The 13,950-nt window shown below is 37.5% G+C and overlaps 1 protein-coding gene across 1 annotated transcript in view; it reads right to left on the reverse strand.

Moving 5' to 3' along the window:
- The window catches only part of BIRC6 (baculoviral IAP repeat containing 6), a gene marked incomplete at its 3' end in the record, with an annotated part of 69,353 nt that overhangs the window by 22,152 nt on the left and 33,251 nt on the right, over positions 1 to 13,950 (reverse strand). The window contains exons 13-29 of the mRNA XM_010194080.1: positions 13,468 to 13,599; positions 12,227 to 12,358; positions 11,814 to 11,992; positions 11,098 to 11,228; positions 9,373 to 9,534; positions 9,135 to 9,266; positions 8,789 to 8,886; positions 7,454 to 7,601; positions 6,069 to 6,202; positions 4,823 to 4,969; positions 4,112 to 4,299; positions 3,169 to 3,489; positions 2,652 to 2,751; positions 1,957 to 2,171; positions 1,560 to 1,768; positions 922 to 1,268; positions 49 to 268 (exon numbers count right to left, since the gene is read on the reverse strand). Of these exons, the coding sequence (XP_010192382.1) occupies positions 49 to 268; positions 922 to 1,268; positions 1,560 to 1,768; positions 1,957 to 2,171; positions 2,652 to 2,751; positions 3,169 to 3,489; positions 4,112 to 4,299; positions 4,823 to 4,969; positions 6,069 to 6,202; positions 7,454 to 7,601; positions 8,789 to 8,886; positions 9,135 to 9,266; positions 9,373 to 9,534; positions 11,098 to 11,228; positions 11,814 to 11,992; positions 12,227 to 12,358; positions 13,468 to 13,599 (2,995 nt within the window). The remainder of the gene's footprint in view (positions 1 to 48; positions 269 to 921; positions 1,269 to 1,559; positions 1,769 to 1,956; positions 2,172 to 2,651; positions 2,752 to 3,168; positions 3,490 to 4,111; positions 4,300 to 4,822; positions 4,970 to 6,068; positions 6,203 to 7,453; positions 7,602 to 8,788; positions 8,887 to 9,134; positions 9,267 to 9,372; positions 9,535 to 11,097; positions 11,229 to 11,813; positions 11,993 to 12,226; positions 12,359 to 13,467; positions 13,600 to 13,950) is intronic.

Below are 13,950 nucleotides of genomic sequence, written 5' to 3' on the forward strand. Positions count from 1 at the left end.
TACTTAAGTGACCCACAGGTACTGTATCAATATAGATTTAAACCTTACCTGTCTTGTGGGAATATGAGAAGTTGCTCTGAATTGTATAATTCCTGCAGTACATTTGAGAGGAACTGACCCCACCATCTTTCTCCTCCACAGAGCTGAACAAGCAGAAGGCCAGTATGCAATCGTATCTTTGGGGTTCCACTGATACACAGGTGTTTAAATAATTCTTCACAAGCTTGAGCATGGAAAGTACTCTGCAGAACCACAGGAACAGAGTGCCCTTTTAAGAAAAGAGAACAAGCAACTATGGTTAAGGTCACCGTGGCTTGAAACATAGGAGGAAAAAGTTTGCAGGAAGTTTTTAAAACTATTATGATTAGACTGATTGGCACAGAGGGGAAGGAAGAAGGAACATATGGGGTGATGGTAATTCTGGAGGCAACCCATAAAGACCAGGTCATTTGTTCAAAAGTATATCGATTTCATAGCAGTGTAAATACTCCCATGGAACCTACACAAAGCTAAAACTCAAACCATCTTTATCCTTAAGAACAAACTGGAACAGAAAACTGCAAGACAAACACATATTTATCAACAGAAGAATGTTCTGCCCTGTAACAAACAGAACACATGACTCCTGCTCAGACTTCCCAATTTTGATTCTCCAAAAAACATCTTTCAATGGCAAGTTTAGGAAATAAAAAACCTTACTGCAAATTAGAAATCATGAACTGAGCAGAGATACTGCTTTTATGACTTCCCCCCTCCCCGCTCCACAGAAGCGATTTCTAAAGTCTACTAAAGTTATAGTAAAACATGCCTGAACATAGTTTAAAAGCTTTATAGTGGGAAAGTACAGATCAAGAAATAGGAACATTTGCAAACTGTTTCTACTAACATGACAATAATATCAAAACTTCAAAAAATACTAACCATTGGAAGAATGAAGCAGACTAAGCAAAGTATCCAGTAAGTATCTAATGATGGTGCGTAACTGTTCTGTGGATGACATCTGAATCAACTCCTTTGGATCAGATTGCTCCTTCAATGCCTTCCTGCTTGCGCCTAAAGCTACTTTGAGCCTCTGAACAGCATGGTGAGCCAAGTTGAGTTGAAGCTGTAGCTGAATGCAGTCCTGGTAAGCAGAAAATACTCTGCTATCTTCTTCTACAGCCTTGTCTGGCTTTCGTAAAAAGTACTGGGCATTGTTAGCACTATTGAGTGGTGGCAGGTCAATACTTTGCAGGAGGATTTCTAACCGATGACAGGCCAAATTGTACCTAAAGGAAACATTCCAACACAAAATTAAACAGACATTAGCAAACAGTAATACATTTGACAGTCATCCTGCCAGAATATGACTTCTGTTCCACTTTCAATGCACTATTAAAACAGATACTGAAATAAAACACAGTATGATTTTTGTTAGTGCTATAAAGGTATACAATGTAACAACTCTACAACAAAGGCAGAGTTTTGGTTGGTCTGAAGAATATCACTGGAAGAAAAAAAATCTAACATTATGATATCCCAGTGTTTTAACTTAAAAGTACACATTTTTTCCTTCTAACCTGCATTGTATGTCTTCTTGCAGCGCAACCATCATTGCCAAATGTTGGTCAATTTCTGGCTGATTTGCAGCTTCACCTTCTCCTCTGAGGGGATCATGCATTAGTTTCAGCTCATTTTCAAAGGGTAAGATATAGGTATGGCCATAATAAAATCCTAATGGGATTTTTGCTCTGGCATTTGTGCTACCATATCGACCAATAACAGTGATCTGAAAGAGAATGCAGCTATACTGTAACACAATTGTATCAAAACAGTCAAAATAAACACCAAGTAAAAAATTCATTAAAAAATTATAGCCAAAAATTAAAATTTGGTCTGAAGAGAACTTGAGAGAAACTTCACATACTAAAAAAGATCAAGAGTTTAAGATAAAGTGTGCAGTCTTTCTCTCTTTACCTTCATAAACCTGCAAACTGGGGGTGGCAACAAGTCATGCAAGATAAGTGAATGTGTGCTGATGTCAGTAGCTACTACCAGTCGCCTTCCATCCACTTCTTCTCCTAAAGTCCAGATGTCAATTGACAAAGAAGCCAAATCTCCACAAGTGGGAATCAATACGTCCGTCAGCAGTATAGGTCTTCCAAAGTCTAAGGTCACAAATCTTCTTGCTCCTAGGGGAAAAACACAGCACTGCCTACAACACCAGTCTGTGCTAAGCAGCAGAGAGATGTTACATCTCAAACAATAAAGCCACTGTTTATATAGTGTTCAAAAGGTGTACATTTGAGGTTAAGAATAGCTGCACAATCTCAGAATCTCTCACTACAGCTTTGAAAATAAAATTTCAGCTTCAACCTTATATAAGTTATGCTTTTTATGCATTATTTTCATTAGTATTATGCATCATTTTCAGAATGAATTCTCTTTCCAGAGACCCAACATATTCTCCCTGCCCCCCAGGATTTTTCAACTTGATAAACATCACTGACTGCTGGGCCCAAACTTCCAAATACAACACAAATGCAAATAGAGAAATATCTTCTCTTCAGAAAGCCAAATGAGACTGCAGCTAAGCAACTTACTTAAAACCCTGGAAAATATTCCACTTATTAGAAGTGTGTCAAAATTATTATTAGGAATTCTGTTTTTACCTGAGTGCATTCGCTCTATAATAATTGACTGATGAGGTGGAGGTTGAAGAAAATGTGAAGCGTGAGATATTGCAAGAGCAAGACCGGATCCGAGTGGATTCTGAGGAGCGGGAAAACATCAGTAAAATTAAGTCATTAAAATCTACGCACTTATAATAAGCTGTCAGTTACAAAAGACTAAGAAAACCTCTCATGATTTAAAGATCCACAATATTGACAATGTCTCACTACATTTAGATTTCAGCATGAACCATCAAAATACATTAAATACTAAAGTTCAAAGGGTTAATAACTCTTTATACAGTTAAGCTAGCTCCAATTAAAAGAAACCATTTGAGGTACTGTAACAACTTTATCACTAAATTTAGACCATATGAAAAGGAAGACTTATGACAGCAAGATAGTTTTCAGATCTCATCTAAATACACAGATATTTACTAGCACTCAAGTATGAAACAGATTCTGATAACGTTTACAGTATCTTGCTTCTATAAGGAAAACAAACAAAAATAATTACCGTTCTAGACTTGCTTGTATTTTTGTTATGTGCTGCAAGGTTAACTGTTGGGGAATCAATGACTGAACCAGGGAAAAGCTGAGCGAGCTCTGCATTAATAACAGCAGAAACTGCCTCATTAGGTGGAGTCAAAGGTGGAGTCATGAATAGAGGAGTTGTTTTTGGTGTGGGTGGAATGACATCTGAAGGATGGATGAAGAACCCTGGGGCTGCTACTGGATTAGAAGGCACAGAGTTGTGAACAGGAGCAACTCCTGCTGCTGCTGCTGCTGCCGCTGCCGCTGCTGATGTCTGATGCAGTTTTGCTTCCAGCTTAGCTTTCTGGGGGAAAAATGAAAGCAGCGTATCTAGCAAATAATACTGCTTGTGAATACAGTAGTAGTACTGAACTACAAGTTCAACTTTCTTTATAAAACTAGATTAAATAAATCCAAGCCACCTTCAATATAGGGATGTTACATGTCCAATTATAAGCTGAAAAATGAAACTATTCAATTTGACTTCATTTGCTCAGGCACATGAGTAACTAATTAATTGGAGTAATAAAAAAACCTCAAACAACAAAAAATCTACAGCTCAACAGCAAAGTACAGTAAACATAGCCATGCCTCCTACTGACAATGGCTTTATGACTGGTACTTCCCTGTGTTGGCAGTTGTGTTTTCCCTGTCAGTGGGCTTTTTCAATCTCAGACATTCTGATTACAAACTCCCAACCCACCCTCAAAATACACAAAAAAAAGTCTGAAAGACCAAAGCAGCATGAGACACACTCTCAGCATTGTGCTTAATAAGAGTGATCCTCAGTGCAGGGCTGCTCCTTCCTCACATACGCTACGGGGAAAAAACGAGGGGGGAAAAAAAAAGGTGACCATCTCTGCGACTACTTTCTCAGCTTTTGAAGTTTAGAGACAGCATTAAAAAATAGCCAAATAGCCTCCAACCTGTTGCTGAAGCTTCAAAAGCTGCTGCTGTTTCTCTTGCAGCACCTGGAGCTGTTGCTCGGCTGAGGCCATTGCATGAGAGAGAGACTGCAAAGCTACCTGGGCTGCTGAACTCAGTGCTGTCGAGGCTTCCCCAACTGTTCCAGAAGAGAGGGCACCAACTGCTGGGGTAACCCCAAACGTACTCACTGGCATGAAACAAACAAACAAAACAAAAACATGTATGTAGAAATGAAATTCTAAAACACACCTTTAATTTAATTCCTTAATAATTGTTAAGAGCAATACAAAAGCAAGAGAATTATCTCCTCTTATCTAGTTCTTGCTGCAAGTAAGAATTTTGAATTACAAAGTATATGGTTTCTAGACTATACACACTCATGATACATACAAAGTTTTCATTACAGGAGAGCCACCTTATGCCCTGAATTCTTTTGCAACATAAGGCTGCCAGATAAAGATGCAAGGTTGCATGTTATATTCTGATAGAAACAAATTGATTCAAATGAATAAATTTGGAATCCAGTTTGTTCGTTAAGCTCCAAGAAGTTTAACTACACATATTATAACTATTTTTTAAAAACCCAAACGATTTCAAGACTTATAAAAATTACAGGCAATCTGCTTGTCAGACAATGCTCATTGTGTCCAATTAAAAACAGTGTATTGTGGAACTATGCTAAGTAGAAAAAAAAGAAAAATTGTATATACCAGTAAACGTACTTGCATCGTCCCTTTCTATTCTAGTTCCATCACTTGTTGAAACACAGGTAAAGTGCAGAGGTTCAACTTCCAGAAGTCCAGTAAGGGAAGTAAAACTACCTTCAGCAGCTGCACAGCTACTTATTTTCCCATTTCCTGAAAAAGAAGTAAATATCTGCACAATCAGCTAATGCTTTCTTGATAGTGACATTTCAAGTCATGAAGAATCAAAAGAGACAACTAAATATAATTGACATATTTTATTACTTCACGCTGTGAAGCAAACACCTTAACGCTGCCATGGCCACAATATAAAGGAAAGTATATTTTAAGATGGGCAACGCTGCCAAATCTTAACAGCTTATCTTAAGTCAAACTATCAAATGTGACAGCAGAAGAATAGTGTAAACTTAATTCCAGAAATAAATTATATATAGATGCTCAATTCTTTCTACACTGTGAGCGTGCAAAAACACATTGAGGTTACTGTAAAGGAAGAGAAAGAAAACAGACCAATTAAGATCGTACATCAAGTTAGCATAAGAACTAGACTATTACTCAATATACTAACAAGTTCAGAGTGTTGTATGGAGGGAGGGATTGAAAGGAGATGGACAAGAGCATGCAAGAAAAGGAAAGGAGTCACTACAACTGAGGAATATGCTTACTATGAAAAGAATTTCCTAACAGGTAAAACTGTTTCATTCTTAACATTCCACAGCCTAAAGATTCACATATGAACTAACCTGAGAGGATAGATACAAATATGCTTTTAAGGTATTTTAATGCCTCTGAAACAGGAAAAGTATCTCATTAGATCTGTAATATTTAAGCAGAAGAGTGCCGTATGGCAGCTTCCCAACTTCAGAAAAAGCCATGTAGGTTTCTCTGCCTATGAGATGGTTGTTAGTCTAAATGAATATTAACTCAATGAAGCTGCTCAACAGAACTGACAGATGCTTCCTAGATGACTCTGACCTGGGGAATGATAGCAGCCTTTCAGTTCAATCTCTAGCCTTTTCTTAGATCTTCTACAGGATAAGAAAAAAACAAATTCCAGAAAGAGGCTTTTTTTCTTGCCCTAAGGGCTACAGGAAATGTAAGAGATCTCACAAAGCAAGAGTGTATCTTGAACTTCATTATGTACAGCTATAAAACAGATGGAAAGTATAAAACCACATCTTCACTAAAGGCAAATAGTGTAACAGAGAGAATTACCAATTCTTCCACAACAGATTCCTGTTAATGTACATACCTGATAGAACATCAGACAAATCAATTTCATCTGACTGAACTCCAATGCTGCTGTTGTATACATTTTTACACGAAGAGCCACTTATTTCCAAATCAAACAGAACTGGATCAAAAGGCGAACTATATAATCCATATCTGCAAACAGGTTAAGACAAACAGCACTATTCAAACAGTCAGAATTTATATTAAATTATTTACAGAAAAAGGCCAAGTATTTAATCCTCAGGAATTATTTTTTCCAAACTATTCTTTCATACAACTGACACATATTAGAAATTACCATTTACTTGCACTTCATGACTTTAATTGATTAGGTGACCTTTTCAAACAGCTTATGATGCTAAATAAGTAAATCTTTGTTACTAACTAGTTTTGAAGATGTAATACTGTCCTGGAAACACAACACAACCACACTCAGACATGGAAACTAGAACTACAAGCCTTACAGAATTAGCCATGCATGCCTGCACATGGTAAATCAGAAGTCAGTAAAAATACAGTACAGTTCCCCAAAACAGCAAAAGAAATTCCACTTCAGTTTGCTCTTCCAGCTGAAGTAAGAAGAAAAAAAGGAAATGCTGCTAGGGATATCAATCAACACTTATAAGTACTTTAAATGTCTAAACAGAATAAAACATCATTACTCCCACTCTGGCAGTACTGCAGGGGGAAAATAATATAATCAGTATGGTGGAGTGTTTAAATGACTTTTTTGGTCAAGTAGTCACAAAAAAATAAGTATCTACATGAATACTATAACACCAGCAACAAGGTAGAACAGGTTCTAGACTTCTCTGAATGTTAAAATGCTTCTACATTGTCTGGGCTCAATGCTTTTTGCTGCAAAATACTAAGACTGTACCTAGTCAGAAGATGACATTACACAAAAGGGAAATTGCTAACAACTGAGAGGAGGAATGTAGTAGAAAACATAAGGATCCAAGTAAAACACATGAGAACAAGTTTTTATCATCAAGTATTTTGGGATTACAGTCATCTAAAGAAAAAAGTAAACAAAAAATAAACAAAGACCACCCCACCTCCAAACTTAGCTTACTAAATTTTCAATTTCATCTTGAAGATTCTGAACTAACCTCTACCAAACCTCTTCTACCTTGATCTTGCTTGGGAGTAAAAAACTCTTGCCCACAAATCACAACTGAAAGAGCTGCCTAACAGCAGCATGTTACCATCGTCATAATACAGCTTTGGAAACCGCTACAAAAACGGAACCACCAGAAATTTCCTTTAATCAAATTAATTCTTGCTTAAACATACACAATAAAATGCAGGTTTTTTTTTCAACAGCAAACCTTTTTGAGAACACCAGAGGACAGCATTAGACAGTTTGAATGTTATTAAGTTTACAACTGTATTTCTTAGTACCTTGTTTGAAGTAATGCTTCCATAGGTGTTAGCCGATCCTGCAACTGTCGGGACACAGCAGTTAGCAATGATGCACAAGCTGTACTACATCCTGCCAAATCTTCATCTTTTACATAATTCAGCAATACAAAATACCAATACACAGATCCTGTATTAAAAAAAATTCAGGTGAAACTTCATGCAAATTTTCCACTCAGAAAGTGTATTTTGAAGCATAATCAATGGAAATGATAAATGAAGTATCCAATGGTTTCTGAATACAGAATAGGAAGCATTCTCCCCCTCCCCCTTTTTTTTTTTGAAGAGACTCCAATTTAGAATCATTCTGTAATCATTAGTTTCCACAAGTACTTCAAATTCTCTTGTCAACTAATTCATAACTGAAGAAAAACAGGTTCCCAAGAACCTGCCCACTGCTCCTATTCAGCATAATAATCAAAATGCTCATGATACACTAAGGTGCTAGGCTAGGGGTTCCCATCCCTTCAGAGCCAAGTCTTACTCTAGATTCAACTCTTCCTCTCCTCTTATCCTCTGGTTTTGGCAGCTGCCTCCTTGTTCTGTATTTGCCGGAGGCAGTGTTTCCTTACAGATCATATCTGGGAGCAGTGGTTCTGTATGGAAACAGAAACCTCAGCTTCCTCCTCCTTCCACACTCTCAATAGCAGCGTGTTAAGTGTTTCTACCTGGGTGGTAGCACAACAAGCATTTTGGACTGCCAACAAATTTTCCTGCAAGACCCCATGGTGATGCCAAGCTTGATGCAATTCAACATATTGTGAAAAACGCAAAGCAGGTCTTGCCACCCCAAATATGAGTGCTAAAGTCATCTTCCCATTGTATCTGGTATTCAAAAGGATTCAACAAAGTACTAACATACCATTACTCTGCAATGTAGATGAGGAAGGGACTTAATTTAGTTAAAAATTTCCTTTGGTGCAGAACTAGCAGAAGTGGATTGCTTAGTTGGACATCATTCAGGTAGTCAGGCTCCCTGGAATAAACCCCCTAATTTTCAGAAACAACAGACAATCCTGACTCTCACTTATGCCAACAGAGTCTATGGTTGCTTTGAATATTCTTGCAAAATTCCTTAAGCTCTCTCAACAACATCAATGCCTTAGCACTCTGTGTTAAACAAGCTAACTTGCTTAAAACTCCATCATCTACAAATGAATACTTCATACTTGGATACCATCTGACCAGACCACTCCAAAAAGCAGTTTGTACTAGCTGAACAATTATCTGATTCTGATTTCACAACAGAGCCCAACAAAACATGCCCAACAACAAATGTACCATGTATTTTTAAGACAACAAACACTGTATACATACCACCTGTTGCAGCAGCAGGCAAGAGAGGCATATTGTCAAGTAAAGCTTTTAGAAGAACTGATCCAAACCCCTGCTGACTTGGGTCACACCTGCCATTGCTGCAAAGTAACACAGGCACTTTAACATTTAATGAACTAAGAAACACAAAGTCTCCTCCAGAAGATGAAGTTGAAAGACTGCTGTTCTTTGCAGTCATACTCTAACACATTTTTTCTCATCAGATCTTCTTGCTTTATAAAAACTCAACGTTAAATGATAATAAACATGTATATGCAATTCAGATTGCAAGCAAAACCTCCAAACATATATAAGTATCTAAAAATAGATAAATATAATTAGCACTGACCTGATGCACAGTGCAAGAAATCGTGCACATTTGTGAGCTATGCTCCGCCCAGCTTCAAAGAAGCAAACACGTATTATATCAGACACACATTTACGTGTTTTAGAAAGCAAGCTGTCATTTCCTTCCTTTGAGCTGCAAAAAAAAGTTGCATACTTGAGAGAATTATATGAGACTTTATTTTATTAACAGAGCTGATACTGAGAAATAGCCACACTAGTTTAAACAGTTTCTCTCTTACCTGCCAGGTCCATTTGAATAAACTCCAGCCAGCCAACAAAGCGTGTCTAGTACAAGACTCTGAGCATGTTCTGTAGTCAGACCATCATCTGTCTTCTTGCAAAGGGTGGTGAGCAGCTTCTCATGGAACTCTGAAAACTGTAACATGGCACACCGTTGAACTCTAGGGAGGAGGGGAAGGAAATAAAAAACAGAATTATCCAATTTGGCCATTCGCTTCTCGAAGCGTCCCTCCAGCTTTGTAAACTGTCATAGAAGCAGTGAAAAAAAAGATGCCTAAATGACAGCAAAACTAAGGTCTGACCTGCTGAAAAGCAGCTCAGGGGAAAGGACCCGGAGTCCTGGTGGACAGCAGGCTGACCTCGAGCCAATGTGTGGCCAAGAAGGCCAATGGCATCCTGGGGTGCATTAAGCAGAGTGTGGCCAGTAGGTCGAAGGAGGTTCTCCTTCCCCTCTACTCTGCCCTGGTGAGGCCACATCTAGAATACTCCATCCAATTCTGGTCTCCTGTTCAAGGACAAGGAACTATTGGAGAGAGTCCAGCTCAGAGTCCCTAAGATGAGAGGACTGAAGCATCTCCCATATGAGGAAAGGCCTAGGTCTGTTCAGCTTAGAGGAGACCAAGGAAGATCTCATTAATGTATATAAATAGTTAAAGGGTGGGTGCCAGACTCTTAGTAGATGTGCCCAGCGACAGGACAAGGGGCAATGGTAACAAACTGGAACACAGAAGGTTCAACTTAAACATAAGGAAAAACTTCTTTCCTGTGAGGGTACCAGAGCACTGGACCAGGCTGCTCAGAGAGGTTGTGGAGTCTCCTCTGGAGACATTCAAAACCTGTCTGGACGTGTTCCTGTGTGATCTCTGGGTGATCCTGCTCTAGCAGGGGGTTGGACTGGATGATCTTCAGAGGTCCCTTCCAACCCCTGTGTACTACTACAACAGATAAGGGTTGGAAGGGACCTTTGCCTCTGTAATACGTAAGCACGTATGATACTTTCCATGCACATGTTCCCAATCTTCCAATTTCCTGTTCACAGAATTTTTGAAGTTACTGTATATTTAAATAACCTTCAGGGATTTTTATTTTTCCTATTAAATTGTCTAGTAGCTTCTAAATCTAAACAAACTTTCATCATCACTTTTCAACATCACTCATTAACCACACTATTTGGCAACCATTTGCACATATTTCTTTGCAGCCTTTGACCTCTTTAAGCCCATTACAGCTGGTGCCACCATTGTGGGGTGGCAGTTGGCAACACAAATTAAATACTGCATTATTCATACGTAGGTCTGTAGTACCAATCCATAGAGACTAACACATTTTTTGAGAAACAACTTGTAAGTTAAATTTGATTCTAAACCTTTTGACAAATAACGTACTCTCTGCTGTAAGAAACAAGACAGCATGTGAAAACAGAAAGGAAAGATGCTTCCTTTAAAAAAAGTCTGTGCAAATAATTTACCTAATTTACCAAGAAAACTTACTTACTTTACTTGCCTTTTTAAGTCTGGCAAATTTCATGCATGGTGTTATTCAACCACAACTTGCATGGCATAGTGCCCTCGAACTGACAATTTACAGGATTTTCCATATAAAACACATTTATGAAATGACAACATGAAACAGTGGTTTGACCTGAGCTATTTGGAGAACTAATTATTCTAGGAGAAGTATAACTAAAACTACTATTTTTTTAGAATTAAAAACCGTCTACTAACCTTTCCTTTGAAATGGAAGTTTTTTTAAATCTTCTAATTGTTACAGAGACTTCTTGAAGTAAGTCACAGCCTCTCAGATTATCTGATTTTCTTGTACAATTAGTGGCTTCAATTTTGCTAGATGGCTTTTCCTGATTTTTTTATTTTGGGGGGAAAAAAAAAGTTCATAAATCCCATTGGTTTTGACTGTTTCACGCATATACCTTGTTCAGAGAAGTGTGTACAGTTCAGTAAAATTTCTCACTCGGTTTGAGCATTGTACTAAAAGAGACAACTTTTATTCATTAAGTTAATACGGAACATCACATTTAACAATGTTCTGTAATTTATTATGCTCTAACCATTCTAATAATGTCCACAAGACATACATTGTATCATCCAATGCTAACAACTACAACAATCAAGAACAAAATACACAAAAAGATTTTTGTTAAGAGGATGAAGTCTTTCAGCTCCTGAAAACTCTCATGGAGACAGAAGTTTCAAACACAAGTGCTCAGAATGGTAAAGTGGCAGAACAGATCTTCTCAGTTGAATTTGCACAGAAGAAATAACTTTGCTGAACTCTGATTCTTGGAGAAATTAACAGTGTCAACTCTTAAAAAAATAATTTTTAATGGATCTTAATTCTTCTAACAGCTGTTTCACTTTCTGAACACAGAAATCATACCAATTTTACAACTTTAACACAGATGTCTTTCTTGGCTGTTCATTACCTTGCCTGCTGCAACTTTTGCCAACAAGGAAGCAAGGGAATGGCCCTTGTTAGTCTGAGGTTTTAGAGACGGTATTCTAACTACCGGTCTAACACCACCATTGCAGATTTCTTCTGTTCCTCTATCATTCACTGCTTTAACATGAATTAAAAATGAGCGGTACTTGCCACCAGCCATGCCTAAAATGAGGGGGAAAATAAAGAAAGGGGGGAGAGAGAATTTGCATAGTTTAATAGGGCAAGTTGTAAACAACTTCACAGAGCTCAACTACATTAATTACAGTACTTTAGCATCAGTTTGAAAAGGTAACTCAATATTGTGTTACACAGCAAAATTTGTCAGTGTGGAAACAAATACAAACCAAAGTCTGGCTACAGAAGTATTCATGTGAATAGCAAAATAAACTGGCTTACCTTTAACAAGCTTTGGACTTGTTAATGTCAACATTCCAGCATGTCCTGATAGATCAAGTCCAGTAGCCAGCCATACTGGACCACAAAGTATATCTTCCTTATGTTCCTCCAGAAACGGACACAATCTAAGACCTTAAAAAACATGAGTAATACGGACCTGAACTACTCATAATTAAGTCACAAAATCTGATCATTTGCATGGGTTAAAAATACACCACGTCAAACTCTGATCACTACATACATAAACTCTACATTGAAAAAACTAACAATTACTTGAGGTTCACTTGAAATCAATAAAGGTAAGTGGCAGTTTTCAAAGCGTTTTCAGTCCTATTATAAGGATAATATATTGACTGGTTCATCAGGGCCACAAAATACACAACTGATAATATGACGAACCAATTACTTTGATTCATAACTCTTACTGAGTCTTTTCTGAAGCAGGACAGAACTGTTAGAAGAAAAAAAAAAGAAAAAAGATGACACTAATTTGTTTCTCCAGTGGTATATTGAAATTATTATTCACTCATCTGCTGCTTCCTTCTCAGCATGAAACACCTCCTTGCAGCACTTCTATCGCCCCTTTGGTCCCTTCCCCTCATCCTTTGCAACACCTTTCTTGGAGTCACAGAACCACAGAATGGTTTGGGTTGGCAGAGACCCAATGCTCCAGGTAAGCCCGATCACATCAAAAAAAAGAAGGTGTAAAGTACGACTGTTGAAAGGACCAAGAAAAAGAATTATAGTCCTGGAACTGATTCACTCCAACTAGCTGTTTTTAGTCTGTAGCTCTCCTCACTCAGATCCAGTCTGATTGCCTTTCATAGTCTCTCTAACAGAGAGTTAGTGGAAGAGTACTGGTTACCAAAAAGGTTATAAAAACAGGCACAGCAAGTCTGATGTGGTTGAAAGTCAACATGACTAGTTATAAATTCTTTACTAGCTGTTTATTATTTTTTCTTGGTTTATGCGGCAATTTCTAAAAAAGCCACGTATGCAAAGAAATATTCTATTAAAACTATCTAAGGAAACTAAGTAAAATACTGCTGGAACAGGGTAAGTTTACGTTTGGCAATAACATGAAACAAACCAGTGAGACAGGCAAAGGTGAAGAGGGATGAGAAATCAGTTTATTTTAAATGGCTGAGAAATTTTTGCAGAGAAATGCCAGTGTATTAGTAAAAAAAGAAAAAAGCAACCTCATTTTTAAAGCACTGTATAACAAGAGAAATAAAACTTACATTGTGGTTCCTCTACATCCATATACTGCATTTCTTCACTGAATTCAACCAGTCCTGGTTTTCCATTTCTCTCCACTTCATTATTATGAGCTGGAGATAAAGGAAACGTGATCTGTCTATCTACTGCAGCCTCTGGAAATAAAAATATTAACAAGATTTCATAAACATTCCTTACTGCTTCTGTTTTCTGTGAGTTTTAGTTCTCATAGCAAGTTTTCTGCTCAGAACACTATTTCTAGTATAAGAACCACAAATATACAAGGTATGTTTTTCATATAAGGATTCCTATTAGGATTGGAATTTAAGTTGCAACAAATAGTTAAAAAATATTTCTTTGAATGACCTGTGAACAGCCTGCTTTGCTTTAACACTGCCAAAATTATTTTCTCCTAATAATAAACTGCAGATTACTTCTAAGTAATTAGATTCCAGTATCAAAAGTTTGATCATTTAAACTGAAAATAACTGGATTGCTCCTGCTGA

The sequence above is a fragment of the Mesitornis unicolor genome, unplaced genomic scaffold (assembly GCF_000695765.1).
Source record: "Mesitornis unicolor isolate BGI_N332 unplaced genomic scaffold, ASM69576v1 scaffold28410, whole genome shotgun sequence".
In the NCBI taxonomy this organism is placed as follows: Eukaryota; Metazoa; Chordata; class Aves; order Mesitornithiformes; family Mesitornithidae; genus Mesitornis; species Mesitornis unicolor.